This window comes from Hyaena hyaena, unplaced genomic scaffold, assembly GCF_003009895.1.
Source record: "Hyaena hyaena isolate Hyena2069 unplaced genomic scaffold, ASM300989v1 scaffold_914, whole genome shotgun sequence".
In the NCBI taxonomy this organism is placed as follows: Eukaryota; Metazoa; Chordata; class Mammalia; order Carnivora; family Hyaenidae; genus Hyaena; species Hyaena hyaena.
In genome coordinates, this window is record NW_024081545.1 from 644,954 (window position 1) to 671,868 (window position 26,915).

The 26,915-nt window shown below is 37.2% G+C and overlaps 1 protein-coding gene across 2 annotated transcripts in view; it reads right to left on the reverse strand.

Annotated features, from left to right (window-relative positions):
* The window catches only part of NFKB1 (nuclear factor kappa B subunit 1), a 116,489-nt gene that overhangs the window by 79,829 nt on the left and 9,745 nt on the right, over nt 1–26,915 (reverse strand). Inside the window, exons 2-5 of one of the 2 annotated variants that reach the window (XM_039220821.1) lie at nt 12,715–12,760; nt 9,462–9,537; nt 4,958–4,995; nt 834–932 (exon numbers count right to left, since the gene is read on the reverse strand). In XM_039220821.1, coding sequence (XP_039076752.1) covers nt 834–932; nt 4,958–4,995; nt 9,462–9,537; nt 12,715–12,753 — 252 coding nt within the window. In that variant the 5' untranslated portion in view covers nt 12,754–12,760. Of the gene's footprint in view, nt 1–833; nt 933–4,957; nt 4,999–9,461; nt 9,538–12,714; nt 12,761–26,915 lie in introns of both variants that reach the window. The other variant, XM_039220820.1, reaches the window with a different exon arrangement.

Consider the following 26,915-nt stretch of genomic DNA (forward strand, 5'->3'; position numbering starts at 1 on the left):
AACAAATACACTTTAAAAAAAAAACAACAACTGACATTGCGATTATTCACTGGCTTATTTGTAAAACTTTTATCAGTCTATGAAACAAAGCATCATGTTATGAAAATAAAAAGACTCAAACTACCTCTGAGAACGATATTCTCAGGTAAACAAACAGAAAAAGAACCTGAAGATGTGTAAAAGGCCTGACCAAGCACACGACATGCATTCAGGAAGCGGTACGTTCCAAGGACCATCACCTGTAGTTACACAGTCGCTCAAATAAAGGCTCTAGGGTTCCTTCAGGCTCTCTGTGGAGCACTCATATACATTTTCTCATCTAATCTCTGGAAGTGTCTAAAAGGCTCTATCAAGTACAGATCATCAAGATTTCTGCACTGTACACATTATGGTACTGAGGTTTAGAAGTGTTGGATACCCTAGTCAAAGGCACACTGTGATTAACAGAGCTTGGATCTGAGTTCGTGATCTTAAGTATCACGCCACATAATCCACACCCTCGGTCATTTGTTGTTTTTCACCAAATCTCCAAAGGGCTGAAGTCAAGTACCTCTTTCAAAGACTTACTAAAATTTCAGGATATATATATATATATATATAGTTTCATGTTGAAACAATTTCTCCTAAATGAAAATACTAACAGAATTTAAAAATCTGTCACTTTTATTGCTAAGGGCCAAATTTCTATTTAAAAATTATAGTGAAAAAAATTATAATAATCATGAGAATAGCTTAGGAGTAAAGGCAGACTATATACACTTAAAGCATTCCTTTCTCTTGCTCTTAGGAAATCAAATGTTCCAGAAATATAGAGAAGGACACCGCAAACTTACTTTGACCTGAGGGTAGGACTTCTTGTTCTTTTCACTAGATGCACCTGGGAGTCCACCATGGGAGGGGCCTTCACATACATAACGGAAACGAAATCCTCTCTGCAAAGATGAATATAGAGCCAACAAGTTTGAGAAATCCTTATTAAAAATTATAGGGACAAAGTTATATACACATTTTAAATTCTTGTGTACATTAAATGAGAGGAGGAAAGCATCAACTTTGAAAGAGGACTCTGCAAATGAAAACCACTTTCTCCATAATCTTATTATGGACACTGATGTTAATTGATACTTGTCCACTGGCCTGCGGCTTAAAGGCCAGGTCCCTAACCCTGCAGACCTCTCCTGCTGGGCACATGTGGAGAGTGAACTGCTGAAGAGTTTAAGCCTTGGACTCGACATGTTGCAGCTTGTTTTGAATCAGAGCTTCCTCATATCAAATTGCTGCTGCCAAGCTCTGAACTTGGCCATATCACTGAGTTATGCTTCTTTGACTCTTACTTAAAGGAATTCCTTTATCTACTCTGATTACAGCTGGCTCAGGAGGGAATACAGAAATGTCCTATTAAATATACTACATCACTGTTACAGAACACATCCTATGTTCAGAAGACAAGGTTTTGGATTTTATGGTTACTGATATTATCAAGCTCAATCTTAATATTTTAACTGACCTGGATGAATCCAAAACCAGATAATCCTTTTCGATATTGTTAACTCAAGAATTCTACAGATGTGGTAGGTCAGTAAAGAGTTAGCTGGAAGCCTTTACCATGTGTACTACTTACTGGAAGCTCCATGTTTTGTTATGGTTTTTTAATCTATGCAAATGAGAAGATTAGACAAGATCACCTTTTAAGGTCTATTCCAGTTCTGGCATTTTATGACTTACAAAGCTAACCGTGACAATTGTGCATATTTGTATACAAAGAATAAAACATGGACTATTATGAAAATGGATCAGATATTAAGAGAGCTTAATATTAAGGGAGCTTTCATTGTTTTTCCTGAAAGACTCAACTTTATAATGACGTCAATCAATATGTGGTGGTGTTATAGTTTAAACTTAACCAGATAGTTTTTCTTTTCTCAAATGCTTTTCAAATATCTTAATATGTTCCATGGAACATCCTCACCTTTTGTTTATTTTTACAGTGGGATTGATTTCATATCAACAGTGCCAGATCACTAGGCCGTCGGCAGCTCCGCACACCCACCACTTGCTGGTAGGGGCTTTCTACCCTGCATACTCTTTTAACAATTGCAAAGCCTGGCAAATGCAAAGTTTTTAACAGCTTTGAGCTCATGGGACGGAGTAAAAATTCTTGCCCTCCTTAGACTGCACTGCATTTCATTATGCATCACAGGGTCTTGAAACAATAAAATGATCCAGGAGCCCTGAACTAATTTAGACCTCTGGTAAGCATCTGGAACTGTCCCTATATTTTCTGAGAATTTTCGGATTTCCAAAGAGAATCAGTCTTAAAGCATATTTCATGGGATGAGTAAGGCCTGAAGTAAATTCCCTTGTGTGGGAAAGTTCCTCAAGTCACACATGGATCCAGAGTGTGCAATCAAGTCCAAAAATTGGGACTTAAAACAACTTTTGCATATGACTCCTCAGGACCTATCAAACCTAATACTAGGGAAACCTTTTGAGGTGAGGTTAGTCATCAGGAGTAATTCTTCTGTTTAGCTTCTTACAAAATTCAAACTAAAAAATAAGTTACAAATTTAGCCCTGTACCTTTTGTAGATGAAGGCTGTTGGCTTCTTTGTTTTTACTCATTATATGAAAAAACCATGAAAAAACAACAGCATATGTAACATGAGCCTCCAGAATTGACTAACCAAAAAGATAGAGATTTATTGACTACTAATCTGTTTAAATATAACTTCCGTTTTTAAACAGCATTAGACAATTAGCACTGAATAATATGCAACAAACTAGATATTCTAAAGATTAGTCGTCTATGTTATGACTCATCTCTGGCAGAGCTGGGGAAAACTGTGGCAAAGGAAAAAGTACATTCTCCTAATTTTTATTTTAAAAATTAAAAAAAATTAATAAAGTAATTCACTGTTTTTAATCACAAAATCCATTTAGGACAGGCAGAGAAACACATACATGTATACTTTTATATCTTATTGGGAGTAGTGTCAAATAGAATATAAGTAGAGAGGCACATCTTAATAGCTTGCTTACAGTTTGAGAAACAATAGATATCATTCGTGGTTGCGTAAGAGTATCTAAACTTCTGTGCAAAGGAATTTTCAATCCGAGGATGGAAATGTATTACTTTTTTTTTTCCAGGAAGATAAGATGTCTTCACATGCATCATTCTAATGTGTTTCTGATTCTAAAATTTTGAGATTAGAGGTTTGTCGATCCACAGCCATTCATTTTAGTAACTCCATTTGCTTACAATGAGTCATCAACCTCAAAGGCAAGGGTTATATCCATCCGGTCAGAAAGTTTGATTTAAAGACAATCTTTTTACTTTCACTGAAGTCAGACATCAAAATAACTTCGGTTTGGTAAACAAACACACTGTTTTACTCAGGGAAGCTTTCACACATCTACATGCAGTGAGTTAATTTTGAATTTTGGAACTACATAACCATAAGTCGTGTCAATTTTTTTTATGACTCTCGGACCCATAATAAGGAACTGCATTTAAAAATTCTTATTGTAGTGCTATGCTTATGAAAATAGTATTTGAAAACCATGCTTTTCCTGGTATGCAGAAAAACAGATTTTAGCTTGATTTCTCACTTTCACGGATCACATAGATATTGCAAGCTAGAACCTTTTCTAGAAGGCCAGACTGCTGAACAGACTTCGAGGGGATAAACTTGCACTGGGAGGGTCCTTGAGAGACTTGGCTACCTCTTGTGAGGAGTCACCGCTAAAGAGCTGGACATGGAGGTAAAGCAAAGGCGAGTCACGCTGGCAGCCCACGGAGGGTCTGCCACCGCAAGCAAGTAAAATAATGCACCCAAGTCTCGTGCGGCATTCCTGTCCCTGAGTCAGAAACTTTTACCTCAGCTCAGCCTTATCATGATGGATAAGATAGTTACAGCCTGTAAATTCTGACCCAAATCCAAATATATGTTACCATTACAGTAACCACAGTGGAAGCTTTTTTTAAGTTCTTGACCTAGTTAGCACTTATTAAATGCAAAAATGCAAAAGTGCAAAAGTGTTACACTCACTCGGTTGAGCTATGAAAAGCAATAAGAAAGCTTTTGGGTGATAATTCCAAGACAGCAGGTATATGCATCCCTAGTTACACAAATGAGGTAAACACATCCATTCAGAGATTTACTGACTTCGACCTTAGTCTGTGAGGGACTATACTATTCCCCTAACAACCCCCTAATAATTGAGCTCTCCCCTATAAGAAAGTATTAAGATTCTCTCTCTTCCTTTTTCATAGCAAAGGTCTCATCAATTTCCAATAAATATTTATCCACAGAGATGGAGCATGGTGAGGAAGCCACTTCGATTCTCAGGCATCCTCTAGAAAATCTAGTGGTAAGAAGAAGAGCCTGATAAAATAAAATGCTCTCATCCCCGTCTCCAAAGGGGTTGAGTCTAAAGCTAACACTAGAGGGAAGAGGACTCCGCTGTCCATTCTAATACTTTATCTACACCCTACTGATAGTTCTAGCCTTTTAGGTCACATGTTCCAAAGACCAAACAGAAAAGGCTAGAGCTTCTAAAGGAAGGAGGAAGGCTAAGAAGCACCACATGTGCATGGACAGGGCTGATGGGTGTAACTTAGTGTATCAAATTGCCTATTTCCTTAAACATGAAAACGAATGGAGACAACTGTGCCTTTCGTAGGAGTGGCTGCTAAGCCAAGGTGGTGGAGATCGTGAGATACAATCATCTAGGTTTTATAGAACTACATACTGAGGCTCAGGACACTTAGAAGGATGACTAACAGAAATATGAAGTAGGTGAATAAAGTTGTTACACAATTTGGGCTGGGTGTCGAGCTTCTAGATAAGCTACTTCCTTCATAAAATTCACTTATTTTTTTCAGTGCTTGAGATATTAATAGGAAACTTATGGCTCTAACATTGAAAGAGGCAGTACCATCCCTTTAATCCTCTTACCTGTTTAGGTTGCTCTAATATTTGAAGGTATGGACCATCTGCTGAACATGAAAACAACAAAGAGAAAACAAAAGAAAATGTGAGGCTTCTCAAATTTGCTACAAAATCTAAAGCATGTAAAAACCGAAATTATCTTTTTAAATAGAGGTTTCAAAATTCATTTTTTAGCTAAAATTCTATAATGATATGATTTACCTTCCTCATTTGAATAGCAAGTTTATTCTTAACAAGTTTTATACCTTTAGAGAATCACAATAAACAAATAGTTGCTGAAACCTAAGAAAAGGTGTGATCTCTGTCAGGCAAGGATGAAGATGTCAATGGCCTTCACAACCTTGTCTACTAACAAAGCATTTTTGAAATGACACAAATACCAATGAAAAGCAGCAACCATTTCCTGGGCACCGTGACATTTCCTTTTGCCTCCACATCATCAGACACAGACTTCCATTCCTCAAAGAGAATATGCTCAGTGTGAAAGTATAAGGGACTAAGCTAGCACCTACACGTGTGAAATACCCAGATAATGATCTCAGGCTACCTGCCTTTCCTGACACTAAGTGTTCAGTTACTTCCCCTTATTTGAATCCCTAAGTACTGTCTTTGTTTCCCAACTGGCCAGGTTGTTTCCCCTTCCCTCCAATATCTAATTTGGTCTGTCAGACATGGTGGACTTTTCTTGTCAGTCCATAACTTTTGATGTTTGTATACAACTTCTGAATACTGTGCTGAATTCTTCTAAAGTGGCACAAATATTTTATAAAATCCTGAAAATAATTTAAACGAAGATAGGTGCATTCTAATTAATTATTAAAAAAAACAAAGAAAACTACAAGTTTAATCCATACCCCGACTATATATGCCTTGGAGATTCAAAGGAAAATCAGAATCTCTGATAGTATAAGTAAGCTCTCCAGCTAGTTTTTATGTCAATAGTATAATAACCCATAGCTCTGCAATACATAGAGGCATATGGTGTTTCTCACTCATCTGACTGTAAATTAAGATGCTTGATACTAGCAAAATTCTAGAAGAATGCATCTGTGTTCATTTCAGTCTTCACTGTCTCTTAGCCAGAAGTTCATTCTTTTAGATAACAGAAGTTTATATTATTTTACTTATTTTTTATAAGTTTCTTAAGTTTATTTATTAATAAGAAAGAGAGAGAGAGTGAGAGAGCACAAACTGGGGAGGGGCAGAGAGAGAGGGAGACACAGAATCTGAAGCAGGCTCCAGGCTCTAAGCTGTCAGCACAGAGCCCAACGCAGAGCTGGAACCCACAAACCATGAGATCATGACCTGAGCTGAAGTCAGATGCTTAACCGACTGAGCCTCCATATTATTTTAGATAAATACATTTACAAAGAAGAGTTAAACCTTCATGTTGATATTAAAAATACACTATAATTTGAAAGAGAATTTATTTTTATCTTCTTGGTATTATGATGAATCAGGATAAGGCTAGAAAACTGGAGCAAACAAAGGTAGAATTATCTCCTGGTATTATGCAAGAAATTTATAAGGAAATCAGTTGAAAAATGACTGAATCTGAAGTAAAACATACACAAGAAAGGAAAAATGGGTAGTGGCTGGCTAATGTATATGTAATTTAAGAAAATTGTCATCTCTTGCCTGTATGAAATTTACCCCTGGGCACTTTCAAATTCTTTGAGGAAAAATATTGCAATTTAAAAACTCCAAAAAATGGGGCGCCCGGGTGGCGTAGTTGGTTAAGCGTCCGACTTTCGCTCGGGTCATGATCTCGCGGTTCGTGGGTTCGAGCCCCGCGTCGGGCTCTGTGCTAACTGCCAGCTCAGAGCCTGGAGCCTGTTTCAGTCTGTGACTCCCTCTCTCTCTGACCCTCCCCTGCTCACGCTGTCTCTCTCTCTCTCCTAGAGATAAATAAAACATTAAAAAAAAAATTTTTTTTTAAATAAATAAATAAAAACTCCAAAAAATGGCTAGAATTTAATTTTTGATAAGGAAATAAAACTTCTTAGAAATTGAAATATTTTCACCCTACAAATATAGCCTGTGTGATAATATAACATTTCTACTCATAAAATTATTCCCTCTAGAATGCTAAATCAAGAAGAGAGGCCTCTAAGAAAGCAACCTTTGTATGTCATAGAAAATACAGAAGAGTTGGATCACATCTACATTAAACTTCAAGTCTCTCACTAACTCTTCTAAAGATACTTGAAGTTTTGCTATTATTTTTGCTGTATGGTTTAATTTCCTTTAAATATATGGAATTCCAAGGTTTGGGAATTTTATTAGTGAAACGGGGCCATTTTTTCTCTTCTAGTGAACACGCTCAAAAGTTGAACCAACTAGAAAATTAGATTTGATATGCGTATATTCATTTTAATGCCAATTTTCTTTTGGCAACATTTCAATGCCATGAACTAACATCCCACTGTGTGGAGAAATTTATATTACAGTACATATATTATGGACTTAAAAGTTATGCCATATCCCATTGAATTTTCAACAACTAATAGTTTTAGATTTCAAGAAGATAAAACAGTCCATACGAGAATTACAAGTTACTATTGATTGGTTCCTGTAACCTCTCTATCCCTTTAAAATGTGAGTAAAACATCCATACAACTTGAATCATAAAAATTGGACCATGTCACTGCAACAAAGAGGGAAAATCCTAGCAGTAAAAATGATGAGGTAATAAACGGAATCTGAGGTTTTGAAGTATAATTTAAAAAGTTTTTCTAATACTATGGCAAAATAATTTCTACAACATGAAGCCCTGACCACAATATTTACAGAGACGTTTCTTTTGATTATCTTATTTCAACCTCCATAAACTTGATGTAATAAAAACAAAGCGTCTACTCAGGGTACTGCCTGGCATTTACAGGGCATTAAATGGAAATGTTTATGTCTTCTCAGGGCAAAACCAAGTTCTTAGGCTTTCAATAAAGCACTGATACTAAGAAAGATACTTTGAACCCCAGAATAAAAAGTTCACAGGAAACACAGAAGTTACCAAGATATTTACTTGTTCACAGGAAGCTGACCTAGAGCTCAGATTGGACAGCACTTCAAGAGACCTCAGATAAGTTTTGTGGGGTAAAGAGAGAAAGGCCTCAGCAATACAACTTCTACTAGGGAAGGTGAACATATATATACCAGATTTACTTTTTCCTCTCCCAAGAACGCCTAGAAATATGTAATAGAGATAAAAATGCAGAAAAACAGTCTGATCTAAAAAACGCAAAAGTAAATACTATAGTTACAACAATAGTTTTAAGTAAGAATGGTACAAACTGGAGAGTTTCCCCAGGAGGACAAGAGTCCTCGGTAAAGAGAAGAGCTGATGTCCACCTCAGCGATTATAACGCTCTCTGTTTGTTTTTTACATTTTTAAAAGTAATCTCTACACCCAATGTGGGGCTCAAACTTGCGACCCTGAGATCAACAGTCACATGCTCTGCTGACTAAGCCAGCACATGCCCTAATTACAAAACTCTCTGTTTTCTGTACAACTTCCATAACTTACTCACACTGCCTCAGAACATCTGTTAGGACCCACTGGTGATCAGAGGATTACATAAAAAGAGCCATCACACAAGGCTGACATACAAATCAATAAACAGAATTTGTTTTAAACAGACTAAATGAATTGATTTTTTAAATCACTCATATGAGATTCAACAATTTGTCAATGGTGATAATGCAGTCATGTTAGAAGGAAGGATGATTATTATGAGTTTTATCCAATTGGTCAGAATGTGAAACTAAAGGCATTTTTAAAAGATGACTTTTCTACTGAGATGACGCTTATGATTTTTGCAAACTTTGTTTCTCCAGTGCCTTGCCTGGCATACTGAGTGGCATATAATAGGAGTTCAAATAAATGTTTGGGGAATAGATTTGAGAAGCTGAGATCACTTCACATATATATATATATTCATTCTCTATCAGGAGTTATACAGAACCAGAGCTAATAAGATTGGGCAAAAGGGAAAATGATACGAGTAAAGAAATTCCTTCTTAGCTGTCCTAGCAGATATCACTAACAATTGTAAGTCAGACAATGGGTAAATGGGATAGAATATTTTCGTGCAAACATTAATTCTAAAAAGTACAGTGGCTCAACCACTGAGTTGGCTGGGTGGCTCAGTTGGTTAAGTGTCTGACTCTAGATTTCTGCTTGGGTCATGATCTCACGGTTCATGAGATCAAGCCTCATGTTGGGCTCTGTGCTGATGGGGAGCAGAGCCTGGTGAGATCCTTTCTCTCCCCTCTCTCTGCCCCTCCCCTGCTTGAGCACACACGCATGTGCAAGCACGCTCTCTATCAAAACAAATAAATAAAACTTGTAAAGTATAGTATAGTGAAAGTTGGTTTTTAAAACATCAATCACCATTTCCTTTCTAGGCATCTTACTGACTTTCTAAAAGAAGCTATTAGCAAAACTTGAATTTTAAAAAAGCAAAAGCAAAACAGATGACAGGGCAACAGGGATGAGGAGTTTTCTTACCTGTAGGTAGTGGCATCTCTGGTTGAAATATTTCTGGATTAAACATTGTATGAGTCAAAGGATCCAAATGAAACATCTGTAAAAAAGAAAATGTAAATAATTCGATTCTTATTTTTCTGACATTATATTAATATCTGAATTTGCTACACCTAAAATTGTTCCCGGAACAAAAACTAAAGCAAAAAAACCCTGAAAATATTTCAAATCAAGATTTTTAAAATATGGTCATGACACCTAGCTGAGTTCTCATGTGTACAGAACTTTGCCTGTGGTAAAGTTATTTTTGTGACAAAAGGATTTGAGAAGAATGACCAGAGAAGCCAGCACCCACTATAGCTTGCTCACCAGGAAATCTTCAGGGCCCAGTGTATGTTTAAAACAGAGTGGATCCTTAATCTTCTTTTAATGAATGACTTAAAGCCTGTACTCTCTCAGAAATCTGAACATAAGGATATGGTCCTAGAAATCCTAGAAATATTTCTTGGATAATGGTAAATTATCAAAGCCATACAACTTCAAAGCCTATAAGACTTAGGCAACAGCCTTGGAACAATTTACAGAGAAACTGAAAATATAACTTACTGTCTGAGCAGCAGGTATAACTGAGCCCCGAGCTCCCTCATTTCTTTTCACCTTTGCTTACCTAGCACAGGGCAGAATCCCTGGAATCTAGTGGGTGTGGCAGGCTGGATAATGGCTCCCTTCAACACACCTACATCCTAATCCCCAGAACCTTGAATGCTATGTCATAGAGCAAAAGGAGTTATGCAGATGTTATTAAATTAAGAATATGGACACAGAGCTAAGCCCGAATTATCCAAGTGGACCCAATAAGAAGGATGGAGGAGGTAGAAGTGAAGGTAGGAGGCATGACAGTGGAAACAAGAAGTTGAAGCGATGAAGGTGTCACAAAAACTCATATTTCTGGGGCTCTTGGGTGGCGTAGTCGGTTAAGTGTCTGACTCTTGATTTCAGCTCATGATCTCATGGTTTGTGAGTTCAAGTCCTGCGTTGGGCTCAGCGCTGACAGTTCGGAGCCTGCTTGAGAATCTCTCTCTCCTTTCTCTCTGCCCCTCCCCCACTCAAGCTCTGTCCTTCTCTCTCAAAATAAGTAAACTTTAAATAAATAAATAAAATTGATATCTCTGAGCTTAGCATTTGTTTCAACCTAAGTAAGTCATCTGTTTGAAATATGTATGGGCTGCACAAAAACTAACCATATTTCATTTTTTATGATATGCTAGTTGGTAAGTGTACTGCAGCTGGTATTAAACAAAAAGAAAAACCAGTATTACAATTCACTCCTTTTCTTTATTAGTATATTATCAGAGGCTCCTGGAACCTAAGATCCTAGTGGGCCTAGGTAAATGAAGAGTAAGAAACACAATGTTTAAATAAAGAACACTTCAAATCCAGTTGTGAGGTATGCAAATTTTCAATTGAGGAACAGTAAATGTGCTCCACACTTCAATGCTTAAGAGTCAAATTCATCTACACTATTCATTGTGTGCTGGAAAGGAAATATAGGAATCAGAAAACATGTTATTGTAAAATCAGGCCCCACCTTATAGAGAGTGTTCAGCAGTCTCAGAGCAGAAGAGATGACCTAGCTAAAAAATGTCTTCCTTAAAGGCCTGCAGGTGGCTAAAATGACTGAGTAGAGGGCAGAGCACTCGTCGTAGGGGAGATACACACACTCCACTTCCGACAAGGAAGACCAGCCGTGTTGTGCACTGCAGCTTACATTGTATATTCGGTTATAGTTGGAGAGCAAATTCCAGAATACATGAAAACACTGAGGATGTGTCACTAAGGACCTGTGAACCTCAGGAAATATATGCCATTAAGCTTCTGACAAGAAAAAAAAACCCATACTACAAGCACCTCTTGCCTCAAAAATGGAAATATCAGAACGTACCCCACCCCTGTTGCTGATGATCACAAAAGGCCCACATAAGATAAACTCTCGAAATGAATGTTTTCAGCAGGTTTTACTTTTGTGTGGCATAAAGGACCATCTCTTGCTGATAAGATTTCCTGTGTATAGACAGGAAAGCATGGTCTAAAACCAAGCAGAACATGCTTGTTAGAGTTTGTCTTTAAATGTTAGAGACAGCATATTAAAAGTGAAAGGTAAAATACAGGTTTTGATAATATGAGTAGCCAAATATCTTTTTTGCTGTAATCAAAGAAAACATTCCTAGATGGATCCTCTATCACCATTTGTACAAGTAATTGCAACAGGAGCATCTTCATGGGAAAAGCTCTGCCTACCCATTCTTTCTAAATAAATCAGAACATTGTCAAGAGTAATGAATGCTACACAAGTCTATTTTATTTGAAGAAGTGATACCAGATCCCTTAAAAAGCATTTCAGTTTTGGTTTTATTTTCCTGATTGTTTGCATGCATGAAATTGGAAAATCCATTTTGTAGGTGGTTGCCACTAAAGTTTTAGTGTGAAGTGATTACGAATCTTGGACCAGGGTGCCTTGGTACCTAGTCTTTGCTCTCTTTGTCTAGCCCAGCAAAGTAGAGTGATTCCTTTCAACATTTCTGGCTCATTCCATGCAGAATACTATGATGGCATTTATCACCACATAGAAACTATACTTCTGTCCCTCCTATTAGAATGGCAGCTATATTAGGATCTGCGTATAACTTCTGTAGTCCCATGGTGACTCATAAGAGAAAAGAGGGAGATTTGGATACAGAAAAACAGGGAAGAAGGTGGGTCTGCAGGAGTGATGCTGCCACAAGCCAAGGAGCACCGAGGGTTGCTGGTGACCACCAGACGCTCGGAGAGAAGCCTGGGACAGATTCTCCTTAAGAACTTCCCAGAAGGAACCAGCCCTGTCATCATCTTGATTTTGGATTTTGGTATTTCTAGCCTCCAGAATTGTGAAAGAATATATTTCTGTTTTTTTTTAAGCCATGTGGTCTGTGATAATTTGTTACTGTAGCCCTGGAAATAGTTATCACTTGACCTGTAGCATGTATAATTTTTATGCAACCATATGTTTTATTTTTATGCAACCATATGCAACTCATTTGATATGACATGTCCTCTCTGACCTTACCTGGAGGGACAAGGAAACTGCAAAGACAATTTAAAATAAATTTCTTACCAATTTTAGAGTTCCCCTGATAAATACTATGGCTGTTTCTGTATATTAAATATTAAATATGAACAGATTTATAAAAATTATCAGTGAAATTATAATACTTATAATTATAATACAAGTAATACTTACTTGTTCAGGTCCTCCCAAATATGAATCGTCTTCTGCCATTCTGGAGCTGTATATCAAAACAAAACAAAATTGTAAGAATGGATGACACTTAAGAATTCCATCATGTAGGGGGTGCCTACATAGCTCAGTCAGTTAAGGTCCGACTCTTGATCTTGGCTCACAATCTCATGGTTCATGAGATTGAGCCCCTTCTCAGGCTCTGCATTCAAAATGCAGAGCCTGATTGGGATTCCGTCTCTCCCTCGCTCTGCCCCCCTCCTCCCCCACCGAAACGCCATTCATGCTCTCTCTTGAAATAAATAAACTTAAGAAAAAAAAAAAAAAAGAATTCCACCATGTAGGAGTAAACTATATTATTCCAGCAAGACCAAACATAATCCTTTTTAAAAGATTTTAGGAGGGGAACTCCTTCCTTAGAAGAGTAGTTCCTTCTTGGGGCACCTGGGTAGCTCAGTCGGTTAAGCGTGTGACCTCGGCTCAGGTCATGATCTCACTGTTCGTGGGCTCGAGCCCCGCATCAGGCTCTGTGCTGACAGCCAGCTCAGAGCCTGGAGACTGTTTCCGATTCTGTGTCTCTTTCTCTGACGCTCCCCTGCTCATGTTGTCTCTCTCTCTCAGAAATAAATAAAACATTATAAAAAATTACTATGTAAAAAAAAAAAAAGAAGAGGAGGAAAACTGCATAATCAAGGAATTAACACTTATGTACAACTCAAAGCCCTTATGCCAAGCTCACAACAGTGTCCTGGAGTTTGGTACAACCCATCTTCATCTGTATAAAAATCATACATACTTAAAATTCTTAGGTCATTCCTTTTTTGTCACCGTCTAACTTGGATTATTTAGTCTTCATTCTTTGTGTAGATTATTTCCCAACCTTTCAAGAATTCTGTGATGGTCCTAGAACTGTGTCCAAGTTTTCCACCTGCTGCTTGAGCTAAGAAGCTCAGAGAAGGTTCTCCTGCCTCATGCTTCCTTAGAATTAGGGATGGTCATTTGATGAAAGGCTCACCAGTGGAATGTCAGAACTATTGTGTGTCACTTCCAGGTCTGGGCTTAAGGTCCTTGACATGCTTCCTTCATGTTTTGTTTTGTTTTGTTTTGTTTTCCCTCTTTCCTGCTGGATAACACCTAGACATGGAGAAGCCCGACCTCTATCACATAGATGATGATAAATGGTAGCTGATGCTGGTGGTGATGTGAGAAAGAAAGAAATTTCCTTGTTCTTTAACCTAGTCTATTGCTAAGTCTGTCTATTACAGTCTAGCCTTTACCCTAATGAGTTCATCACCTAACAGTCTAGTAAGGACAAAATCCTCCAAAGAGGACCCTGGTTTCCAATAAAAATCTTCACCTGTTAGTGACCTCTGTGACTTTTAAGGAGTGGACAAGCCTTGTGAGGATTGCTAGTGGTAAACAAAGCAGTGTCCAGCTTCACAAAAGGGGAGAAGGTTCATCTTATAGAATAAGAATTCCATGCAGATTTTGAAGAAATATTTGTCTAAAATAAGAAAGATTTATAATGCAATGTTTCTGCTGAAGATTTACAAATAATTGTAATTAATTAAGATAAGCAGTTAAAAAAAGGAAAAGTGCCCTGATACCATCGAAAGGAATTAAGTCATTCAAAATTCCAGAGTTCTTCCACTGCTGGGTGTGTGACTCTGGATATATTAGACTCACTATGGCCTCTGTTTCCTCATCTGTAAAATGAAGGATTTTGATGGGATGGACCTTTGAAAACAGTAGAATTTTGTTGAGCTTGGAGTATGTTAGTTAGGTAACATGTTTATTGAAAGAACGAATCACAACTCTTTTTGTTAACCTGGATTTTTATATATACTTAGGTATATATCTATATCCAAGAATCATTACAAATTTCAGTTATTTAAAAAATACCAGTAAAATAATGAGTGTTAAATTTAATACAGTGCTGATACCAGCTACAATAAGCCTTGTGAAAAATCCTTATTCTTAGAACACCAAAAGAGTCCAAACTCCGAAGAAAAACATTAAGACAATTTTCTTTTTGTCTTTAGGCTTTCCATTAATGTGGATGACTACCTGAATCTTCTCAAACAATCTTAGCCCATGGTCTTCAAAAGCAGAGGTGAGACTGTTGACTTACTAAAACGATAGAATCCATTCAGTACCTGTTATTCTGATTATATACGTGTGCGTGTAGATGTGTACATACATCTGTGGATGGTTTCCTGACCTTTGAATGGACAGATTCAATAGAAAGTGGCTCTCACTCTGATTTTAAAACTCAACTAAATCTCTTTTATTAGAATTGCCACAGGGTTCTTATCATGATTGTTACTGGAGTTAAAACTTTAATAAAGATCTCTAACCTGTAGGCACAGGAGAAGCTACCCAAGTAAAAACAGTTTTCTTGCCACCATCCTGCCCATGAGTTTTGCAGAGATGTGTGCCAAAAGATCACAGTTTTAAAAGCCCAACAGCAGACCAAGAGATACCCAGGTGTGATTAAAATCTGAACTTTTACAGGCTTTGCAAGACAGTTACGTTCACTGTGAAGAGCTGAGGTGACAGTAACCCCAGAGTGATGTCAATGTTAATTCATAATATAAAAATAAAATGTCAAAAGAAACCAAGAATTATTTGGAAAGGATGAATCACTGAGTAATATTTGCATTAATTGTAAAGGCAGGGTTTTATTTCAGAAATTTGAAATACCAAATAAGCCTTTGGAACTGAAGGATCCGGAAAGGCCAGGGAAAGCCCCAACTGTCCCCCAACTCCCTGTGCCCTTCCTCTCACTTTCCCTTTGTACATTTCTGTGCTTTTGAGGAAGGACCTTGAAACAGAAAGGAAGACACTGGGTTGACTGGTGAGAAGATGGGCTTAAGCTCTGCGTCTCTCTCCTGTAATGGCTGAGGTTTTCAGAAAATGTTTCACACCGTGGAAAGAGAAATAGAAAATGTTGCTAGCTAGCAATAAAAACAGCTTCTCCAGGGAATGGTCTGTATATCTCACACGAGAGGCATGATGTTATAACTGGCTAAGTTGTGAGTATGTGACGAGCTCTACATGAAACCCCTAATGGATTCTTTTCTGCACATCTGCGACAATCTCACCACTGACATCAAAGGCCAGCACAAAGAGTTCTTAGTGAAGGCAGCAAGACCAAGGCCACTTCCCCTCTTAGAACTAGGGACATTTTCTAGGATCAGATATATTCACATTTTCTGATCAGGGCCCACTGTAAGAAAACATACTCACTTTTTAATTCTATTAGATTTGATTAAAAAAAAACCACAAAACTTTTCAAACCCATTGAATTCATGACCATCTAATGGGTCATAATCTGCAGTCTGAAAAACAGAATTTCAGGTGCCATTGAGAGGATGTGGGTGGGAATCAGAGAGATAAAGTGTCTCTGTTTTTAAGATTATATTCAGCTATTACAGACACTACTTAGAATTTTAATGCCTCAGGGGCGCCTGGGTGGCTTAGTCGGTTAAGCGTCCGACTTTCGCTTAGGTCATGATCTCGCGGTTCGTGGGTTCGAGCCCCGCGTCGGGCTCTGTGCTGACTGCCAGCTCAGAGCCTGGAGCCTGCTTCAGAGTCTGTGTCTCCCTCTCTCTCTGACCCTCCCCTGCTCATGCTGTCTCTCTCTCTCTCCCTCCTAGAAATAAATAAAACATTAAAAATTTAAAAAAAAAAAGAATTTTAATGCCTCATCCTGGTATGAGGAAGAAATTACAAGAAAAAGAGTGACTTTTCACCATTTCTCTGTTGCATTATAAACTGACATAGAGAAAAGTCTATGTCATAGACTTTTTGCCAAGAAAAGTCTATGTCATAGACTTTTTGCCAAGAAAAGTCTATGACATAGACTCTATGTCAAGAAAATTGACATATGCTGGAGTTACTTTCTGTTAAAAAGAATTATTTATTTTGAGAGAGAGAGGGAAAGAGAGAGCGCAAATGGGGGAGGGACAGAGAGAGAGGGAGAAAGAAAGAATCCCAAGCACGCTCCAAGCTGTCAGCTTGGAGCCCAAATGGGGCTCGAACTCACAAACTGTGAGATCATGACCTGAGCCAAAACTAAGAGTCAGAGGCTTAACCAACTGAGTCACCCAGGCATGTCTGGAGTTTCTCTCTATAGAGGAATTTTTTGGAGGAAATGTATTATACAACACACACACATGTGAACTACATATAATGTGAAGCATTCAACTGATAATACCTTTTGACCTTTAATTCCACTTCTAGAAAATTGTACTAAAAAATTACATGAAGTGTGCAAAAAAAAATAAGTACAAAGATATGCATTACCACAAAAAACTGGAAACAATCTAAGTAGCAGATTGTTTCATAGCAGATTGTTTAATTACAATTATGCTACACTCACACCTACATATTATGTAACTGTTAAAAATAGTAATTCGGATCCATATATAGTGACATGGAGACTATTGCTCCCTAAGTTATACATTCCTATGTTTTAATTTTCTAAATAAATAATTTCATTTAAATTTCTAAATAATTTCATTTCTTTAATTAAGTTAATAAATTAATTTATTTTATTTATTTAATTTAAAATGTCTATTTTTAAGAAAAAAAGGGAAAAATCAAACCCTGTGCTGAACTTAAAGCTTAACTCTAACATCTTTAATAACTAATGACATATATGAATAAAACATGAAGAATGAATGAATGAAAAATTTCTAAGCACTACTGGAATCCTCTTCATAATAGATATAGTAGAAAAAAATTAACTTTAAAGAGGAAATTAATTGCTTCTTTCTTAATGATATATTGGCTTAGTGATGATAAAAGAAAAGTTAATGGTGGGTTTACTTTTCTCAGAATGGCTGATTTTTAAAAGTTTTTGAAAAAAACAATATTTGGAATCTACTGCATTTAGATTTGTATAAACTCATTTTCCATATTTTTCCATGCCTTCATCCATTTTCAGCTCTGGATTGTTTTATTTGGGGGCAGTGGGACTATGTGACCAGTGAAGAATTGCTACCTCCTAAGTACAAGAACAATGCAGTTGGAGCTGGTATAAGGTCCCTGTTCACAATGGAATGCCAATCTAATAGAGACGGCAGATATGTACATGACATTCAACTATTAGCTCATGCAAAGCTTATCAACACAGTTAATGATACACAGTAAAGGTTAACCATTTTGTTAGAGCATAATAAATATATGTTTACATGAAATTACAAGAAGAAGGAGTAATGGAGACAGTGAGGGTTTTAGGCATTCTGAAAAGAATCAAATGTCTACGGCCATACCGCCATGAATGCACCAGATCTCATTTGAGAAGAATCATATACTTTTCCTTCCTATCCTGCATTTGTGGGTACACTGCCACATTCCCTCCTTAACCCTGCCCTTAACACTGTTGAATAAAATGCTTGCATTTTGCCACTAGGGACATTTGGCAATGTCTGGAGACATTTTTAGCTGTCACACTGAGTGAATGGTCCTACTATCATCTAGTGTGTAGAGGTTAGAAATGCTGCTAAACATCCCATAATGCAGAGGACGGTCCTTTACAATGAAGAAATATCTGACCCTAAATGCCAATAATGCCAAGAAAGAGAAACCCTGATGAAAGGCATCATATGACTTTGGTACACATGTAGAAAGAACTAAACTTTATTGATTACCTCCCAGGAATCAGAAATCATAGCTAGTGCTTCGCATATTTCACTTAGTTTTCACAACATTCTTGAGAAATACAGTCCCAGATGAGAAAACTGAGGTTTACACAGAGTAAGTCATTTGCTGAGGTTGACAGAGTAATGCTAGCTAATTTGACTCCACAGACCAGTTTCTTCCTTTACCTAAGAGGCAGATGTGATCTTTTCCTTGACTTCCAGTTTTATTCATTTTAATACAATACTTTGCTGCAGGCCTCCTGAATGTTCAGGTTGGAGGTAGTCTACCCATAGCACAGCCAGGAAAGCAGGATAGGACTGTGACAATGAATGCAAGTGAGTTCTTACCTTCAAGTGTGAAGGTAAAAATGCCATACAATAAATAGCATTAGTTGCTTTTTATTTTGTTTTGTTTTAAATATCTCCTTTGTTCAATTACAAAGGATAGAAAGAAAATCAAGAGACTCTCTTTCTGAAATATGTCCACAGAAAACACCATACTCACACTAATGGCATGATAAAAGTGTGTATATCTTTAAAACTAGAGTATATTGAGGGGTGCCTGGGTGGTTCAGTTGGTTGAGCCTCAAACTTCAGCTCAGGTCATGATCTTGCTGATGGGGAGTTTGAGTCCCACGTCAGACTCTGTGCTGACAGTTCGGAGCTGGAATCTGCTTCAGATTCTGTGTCTTCCTCTCTCTCTGCTCCTCCTCCGCTCATGCTCTGTCTCTCTGTCTCTGTCTCTCTCTCTCAAAATAAATAAACATTAAAAAATGAAAAAACACAACAAAACAAAAGTATATTGAAATATTCCTTGAATGCATTGCTCCTTCATTAATTTAGTCATTCATTAAAAAAATATTTAGGCTTCCTATGTGTCAGTTAAAGATAGCAAGTATACAAAAGTCTACTCTCAGAGCCTACACTTGTGGCAGACTGAAAACAATGACCCAACATTCTTTGCAACTGTACCCAACAAAAGGTAAAATCTATTTCTGCATCCCTTGAGTCCTGGCAGGCTTGGGTTTGGGTCTGTACAATCCTGGTAGCTCTGTATGAGACAGAAGCCTGAGTTTTAAATGCAAGTGTCAAGAGGCTTTGCGACAGCCCTTCTACCTCTCTTGGAACGCTGCTGCCATGGGAACAAGCCTGAGCTAGTCCACTGGAAGATGAGAGACCATGTGGAGCAGAGAGGCACAGTCCTAACTGAGGTGCCCTAGACCAAACAGCATCAGATGAGCAACCAAATGACTTCAGAGATCAGTAGAGGCAGCCTAGCCCAAAGGACCCGGAGAAGCCACCAAATTGAGAGAAATAACAAATGTTTGTGTTTTAATTAGCTTTGTGGTAACTTTGTACAGCAAGCGCCAATTAATGTGACAATTAAGTAGGAAGACAAACAGGCAAACGTAATGCAACCTGGTAAATGTCACGGGAAATGAAGGGTGTGTATGGCTATGGCATGGGGTAGTTATTGTGGTAATTCAGTAATTACATTTTCTTTGTTAGGGTCCTATTCACAACCCCCCACCCTGGACTTTGTACTCATTTTTACTGTATTTGCTTATTCAGTTCCCAACATAAAGGAAACAAGTACATTAGCCAAAAATACTGTGATGTAAAGAGAAATAAAATTAGTACTGTTAAAACCTTCAAAATGTAAATATTAATCCATGGCTGCTAGCTTTAAACAGTTATACCATTAAAAAATTGTAATATTTTAAAGTTTTTTTTTAAGTTTATTTATTTATTTTGAGAGAGAAAGCTAGAACGTGCACAAACTGGGGAGGGGCAAAAAGAAGGAGAGACAGAATCCCAAGCGGGCTCTGTGCCATTAGCACAGAGCCCGATGCAGGGCTTGAAAACCACACACTGTGAGATCATGGCCTGAGCGGAGATCAAGAGCCAGGTGCTTAACCAATTGCAGCACCCAGGTTCCTCAGAAACAAATCATAATATTCTAATACTTTCAACTCTCTAATATCTAAAATCAAACTAAACATTCCTGCAGCAATGGCCCCGTTCTTGACTTCCCAATTTCTGCCAGTATGTCATTGTCTCAGGTGCTCAGAATGAAAAGTTCAGTCACCCTTTTCTCCTTTCCTTCTCCTTATCTCACACATATTCAATCAGTAACTGACTTCTGCTGATTTCTTCCTTGTATTATGTCCTGTATCTGCCCCACCTTTCCATTCCCACTACTGTGGCCTACTTAAACTTTCACTGCCTCACTTCTGAATGACAGCAGTATTCTCCCTTATTGTGGTGTTTCTTCTTCCTTAAGCACCTTTCATATTATTTCCATATTACTTACAAGATAAAGTTAAAAGCCCTCAACCAGCTTATGACATTATTATATTAAATCATATTATAAACATCACTTATGACTATGTCCTAACCCAAACTCTTTATTATAGGCAGACTGATCATTCAGAAATGCATTGCTCATTTCCACCTTGTAGTGTGTTTCACAGTAGCCTTGAATCCTGAAATGCCATCTTTCCAACTTAAATATCACCTACTTCTTAAGCCTCTACTCAAATCCGATCTCTGCCCAGAAACTCTGTATTTTCTCTGTAACCGATAGGTATGTTGTCCACATAAGGGCTATCACACTTATGTGTACTAGTGATGTTACTCTTGACATACTGTTACACTGCAATTTAACCATATCTATATCTATCTATCTATATATATGGTATGTGTGTGTATATATGTATATTTATATACATACCATTTTCTTAAGTGGATATAAATGTCTAAAAAGTAGATACGAGAGCTTTACTTCTTTGTATCATCAAATTAGTAAATACTAAGTACTTTTGAACAATTAATATTATATTAAGGGTAGAAAACATTGCAATTTCAGATTTGTCAAAATGTGTCGGACTTCTGGTCTCAGTCAGTCAGGGTAACAATTACTGAGCTTGCCCTACTCAACTGTAAAACTATACAAAACACTTAAAGCAATAATGGGAGACATTGGACAAGATACAGCAATAGACTGTACACCGTAAGAGAATGAAAACACGTGAAGTAAGTTCCAAATTCACTTTTTGACTGAGTATGTTACAAACCATGATACAAGGAAGTAGAGTCCAAACAGAGTGGCAATCTCACTGGGCAGAGCATCAGAAATGAGGCATATCCACAGAGAAAAGGCTCAGAAATCTGCATAGGGGTCACCTCTGGTCAATCAGTAAATATTAAGCTGCACGAGTGCAGAGCAAGATTCTGCAAATGGAAAAACAGATGCCGGGGATCTAAGAGCTGGTTGGTGATCCCAGAAGTTGTGGAACCTGTGAGAGACATTGAAGTTCCAATTATCCAGGATGAAGAGAGATCACCGAACAATCTGAGCATTCAGGTTTGACCCCAGAAAGACCACGCTACTGGAATAAAGAACACGCCCTAGGATAAAGGCCACTCTAAACTCGTCTTTTTAAAACCAGGTGACTCACCAGTAAACTTATTGCTTATTACAAAAACCCTCAACACTCTTTACAGGAAGACAAAAATACATACTCTCTATGGTGTAGTACCCACAACGGACAACAAAAAAGGATATGAAGAAGTTGGAAAATATGACTCAAAAGAAAACAATGACACAAATTATGGAATTAGCAATCAGTGACTTTAAAACTGTTAATAGCAATATGCCCAAGAATATAAAGGAAAAGATGATTATAATATATGGATAGGGAATCTTGGAAAAGAAATGGAAATAAAAAAGAAAAAGAGCCATGGGAAATTTTATTTATTTGTTTATTTTCAATGTTTACTTTTGAGAGAGAGTGAGAGAGAGTGAGAGCAAGCAGTGCAGGGGCAGAGAGAGGGAGTCACAGAATCCAAAGCAAGCTCCAGGCTCTGAGCCGTCAGCACAGAGCCTGACGTGGGGCTCGAACTCACGAACCATGAGATCATCACCTTACCTGAAGTTGGATGCTTAGCCAACTGACCCACCTAGGTGCCCCAGAAAATTTTAGGTCAAAATGGGATATTACTAGGTGACCTGATCAACATATTGAACACCAGAGAAGAAAGGATTAATAAACTTGAATAATAGTCAATAAAAACTATCAAAACTGAAGTACAGAGATAAAAGGCAGAAAGAAATTAAGATACCTTTAGTGACGTTTGAGATAATATCAGGTGGCCTTACATATGTGTAATTTAGAACCCTAGACAGAAGGAGAAGAAAAAATATTTGAAGAAATAATGGCCAAGAATTTTCCAAACATAATTTAAAAATAATATTTTTTAAAAATTATTTATTTTGAGAGAGGGAGAGAGCACTAGAAGGGGAGGGGCAGAGAGAGAGGGGGAGAAAAAGAATCCCAAGCAGGCAACATACAGCACCAAGCCTGATGTGCAGCTCACACTCATGACCAACAAGATCATGACCTGAGCCAAAATCAAGAGTCAGAGGCTTAAGTGACTGAGCCACCCAGGAGCCCCCATAAATATGATCTTTAAAAAAATCAACCCATATATCCAAGAATCTCAAAAATCCCCATGTTGAATAAACACAAATAAAAACATGCTTAGTCATAGCACAACCAAACTGATAAAAATTAATACAAAAGATGGGGCCTTGGTGGCTCAGTCAGTTGAGCATCTGACTCTTGATTTTGGCTCAGGTCATGATCCCAGGGTTGTGGGATCCAGCCCTGAGTCAGGCTCTGCACTGAGCGTGGACTCTGCTTAAGATTCTCTTTCTCTCCCTTTGCCCTTCTACTCCGCTCACATGTTCTCTCTCTCTAAAATAAAATAAAGTTATTAAAAAAAAAAGTAATGCTAAGGAAACAATCCTAAAAGCATCCAAGGACAAAAGAGAATAAGTATGATGGCTGACTTCTCATCAGAAACAATGAAAGTGCTGAAAGACAAAGTTTAGTGTACAGTTCTGTACTCAGCAAAAATAAATTTTAAAAATTAAGGTGAAATTGACATTTTTCAAATAAAACAGTTGTGAGAATTGCATCATGATCAACAGGCCTGCTGCATGTTAAAGAAAGTTTTTCATGCTAAAGGAAAATGATACCAGATAGAGACTTGTATCTACATGAAAGAATGAAAAATGCCAAAGATGATGAAAATGTGTGTAAGTATAAGGCTTTTTTCTTGTATGCTATTTAAAAAATACAATATATTTTGGGGTTTATAGCACATGCAGAAGCAAAATGCATAACAAAAATAGCACAGAGGAAGGGAAAAGGACAAACGAAAGTATACCATTGTCAAATTCTTACATTATATATAGAATATTATTGTATTAATTTATGGTAGACTCAAGGATGCATATTATAATCCCTAAAGTATAGCCAGTGAAGGAATTTAAAAACCAAACTTGACTAGGTCTCAGTCAGTTGAGTGTCCAACTCTTGATCTCAGCTCAGGTCTTGATCTCAGGGTCATGAGTTCAATCCCCACACTGGGCTCCATGTTGGATGTAAGGCTTATTTAAAAATAAATGTTAAAAAACCCTAAACTTGATTTATTCAAAATATGGATGGAAAAGAGGAAAAAATGAATAAAGAGCACGTGGCACAAACAGATAACAATGACCAAGACGGCAGCTTAAACCCAAACACAACAATAATAACATTAAATAGAAATGAACTAAATGGACCAAAAGAAAGTAAAGATAAGACAGACTGGACAAAAAAAGCAAGACCCAAGTATATGCATTTCATAGGAATTACACTTTAATATTAAAGACTCAAATAGTTTAAAGGTATCAGAATGGAAAGTTATGCCAATTATACCATGGAAATACTAATGTTGGGACAACATCATTAATAAAACTAAATGTTTTTACTCTGAAAAGCACTTAGTTCAATGCATTAGAACTAAGAACACTCCACCAATGACTGTGGAAGACACATTCTTTTCAAGTGTACATGAAACATTCACAAAGACAGATTATATGCTGGACCGTAAAACAGGACTCAATAAATTTCAAAGAAGTGAAAGCATATAGATAGGTTATCTAAACACAATAAAATTCAATTAGAAACCAATAACAGAAAGATATCTAGAAAATCCTCAAATACACATAATTAAGATGTTAAACTGTGTGTGGGGGGGGGGGAGAAGTACCTCCTAGAATCAATAAACCACAGTAAATATAATCTCTCACTGTGCGAGAGAAGCATCTAAATTCTTGCTGTATCGTGTCCACTGTAAGTAACCATGGAGGACAGGGATTTTCTTAGAAAGATCAGAATGCATTCCACTGTGTTCAGTAAGTATCAAATCTTTGCCTATGCTTGTTTTCTTCATCATGAAAACTGACTGAATTTTATAGGATGACTGAAATTTATAGGATCAAAAAGAGGTTTTGGACATTTTCTAATCATATTTATTTCTAGGAGAGAGAGAGAGAGACAGCGTGAGCAGGGGAGGGTCAGAGAGAGAGGAAGATACAGACTCTGAAATAGGCTCCAGGCTCTGAGCTGGCAGTCAGCACAGGGCCCGACGTGGGGCTCGAACCCACGAACCGCGAGATCATGACCTAAGCGAAAGTCGGACGCTTAACCGACTAAGCCACCCAGGCACCCCTCTAATCATATTAAAATTAAGTTTATACATATTAAATGTCAGATTCCATTCTAAATAAAATTTGTTTTCATTAATAGTATAGTAGGATAAAATATGGTGAATCCAAATTTGGATAGCTAGAGAACTTCTCTAAAGATTACAGTATTATTAGATAAAACCTTACATGTTATACCTGAAGTCACTCAGGAGCTATTGCTGCCTTCCGTTTCCATATAAAAACCAATTCAATACATTTGCTCAAAGTTCAGGTGGCATGAGAAAGGGACTTGACCTATTACAGTTTTTTTTTTCTCTAAAAGTAGAGTATGATGGTGGGGTAGGGGATGAGGGATGAATAGGTGGAACATGGGATTTTTAGGGTAGTGAAAATACTCTTGTATGATACCATGATGATGAATACATGTCATTACACATTTGTCCAAACCCACAGAACACACAACACCAAGAATAAATCTTATATAAACTATGGACTTTGGGTGCTTACAATGTGTCAATGTAGGTTCATCACTTGTAGCAAATGTACCACTCTGATAGGAGATGTTGATAATGGGGAGATTCTGCATATATAGGGGCAGGGGTATATGGGAAATCTCTTGTACCTTATACTCAGTTTTGCTCTGAACCTTAAACTTCTCTAAAAAAAAATTAAGTCTTAATTTAAAACATGGAGTGCAGCGAAATTTTAATTTCATGTCTGACCTTTGTCTTATATACCATTTTGGAGTGTTTGTATTTCAGATTGAAGAGGAAGTAGATCTCAAGAATTATGAATTAGAGGTTAATATTATTTTGACCGGATATAGAGAAACTGATCAGGTTCTCTTAAATTTGAAAATGACAACTTCACTTTGGACTTTCATTTTTATTTACCCTCAAATATTGATAAAAGTGTATCCTTTATGTTTTAAATGAAAAGGATTAATTATGTGAACCAGCAATATTCTATGGATGAGGTGACAATTTCTCTGGAGGGAAAAAAGGGTTTCTTTGAAGAAATGAGCACAACAATGACCTTCCAATTACACACACACAAATGTGATTTGCAAATATCAAAATCAGGGAACTTTCAGTCCTTGAATCTAGTTATGCAGCCGTTTCCACACTGACCACTCACGCAAATAAATCCTTCAATTTATGCAGAAGCCAATGTATAAAGTGAGCAGGGAGAAAAAAGGGAACTTCTCTTCCATGTCTGATAAGGTCTGATGTGAATTCTCCTTTCTCCTGTGTCTCTTTGTCAGTGACCATGATTGCTGGGCAATAAACAAAATATTTACTCAAACTCATAAATGACAAATTAATATGAAATGTGATTTGTTTTATATTTTAGCTAACATATTTTTTTAGTGATTACAGTCTGAAATGAACTGACCTTAGGCCTTTTAACCACAGCACAGTTCTAACTTGTATGGAGCTCATTATTAGCACCTTGGAGTAATGAATTCATTCAGTCATTTCTCTATTGTATGTGGATAAATTTATACGTGGACACATGGAATCAACATGCATATAATCCAAAAGTCATTACTTGAAACCCTTTAAATGAGAGTGAGAGTAGGGGTCCTGACCATGAAGGGGCAGAGGCTTTTGGGATGCTAGTACTGTTCTTTCTTAAGCACTACCTAAGTTAAGTGTATTCACTTTGAGGGAAATCATTAAAGCTGTACTCTTGTGGTTAATGCAATTTTTTAGTCATGTGATTCTCCAATTTAAAAAGGGCTAATCTAAGAGAAAGTGTTTTAAACTGAAAACATTACATGATCTAAGCTCCATGTAATTATGGACTTCTGTCTTGTTCAGTATTCCCAGTACCTAGAACTTGGCATATGGAAAGGCTCCAACATATATTTATATGTACTAATGGTTAAAAAAGAAATCCTACTATGCAAAGGTAGAAAAGCTTATATTAAAAAAAGCAAAGATTACCCTACCCACCTCTCCTCTTCTCCAATCCCGCTTTTCAGAGTGACTGACTTTTTAACATTCTTAACT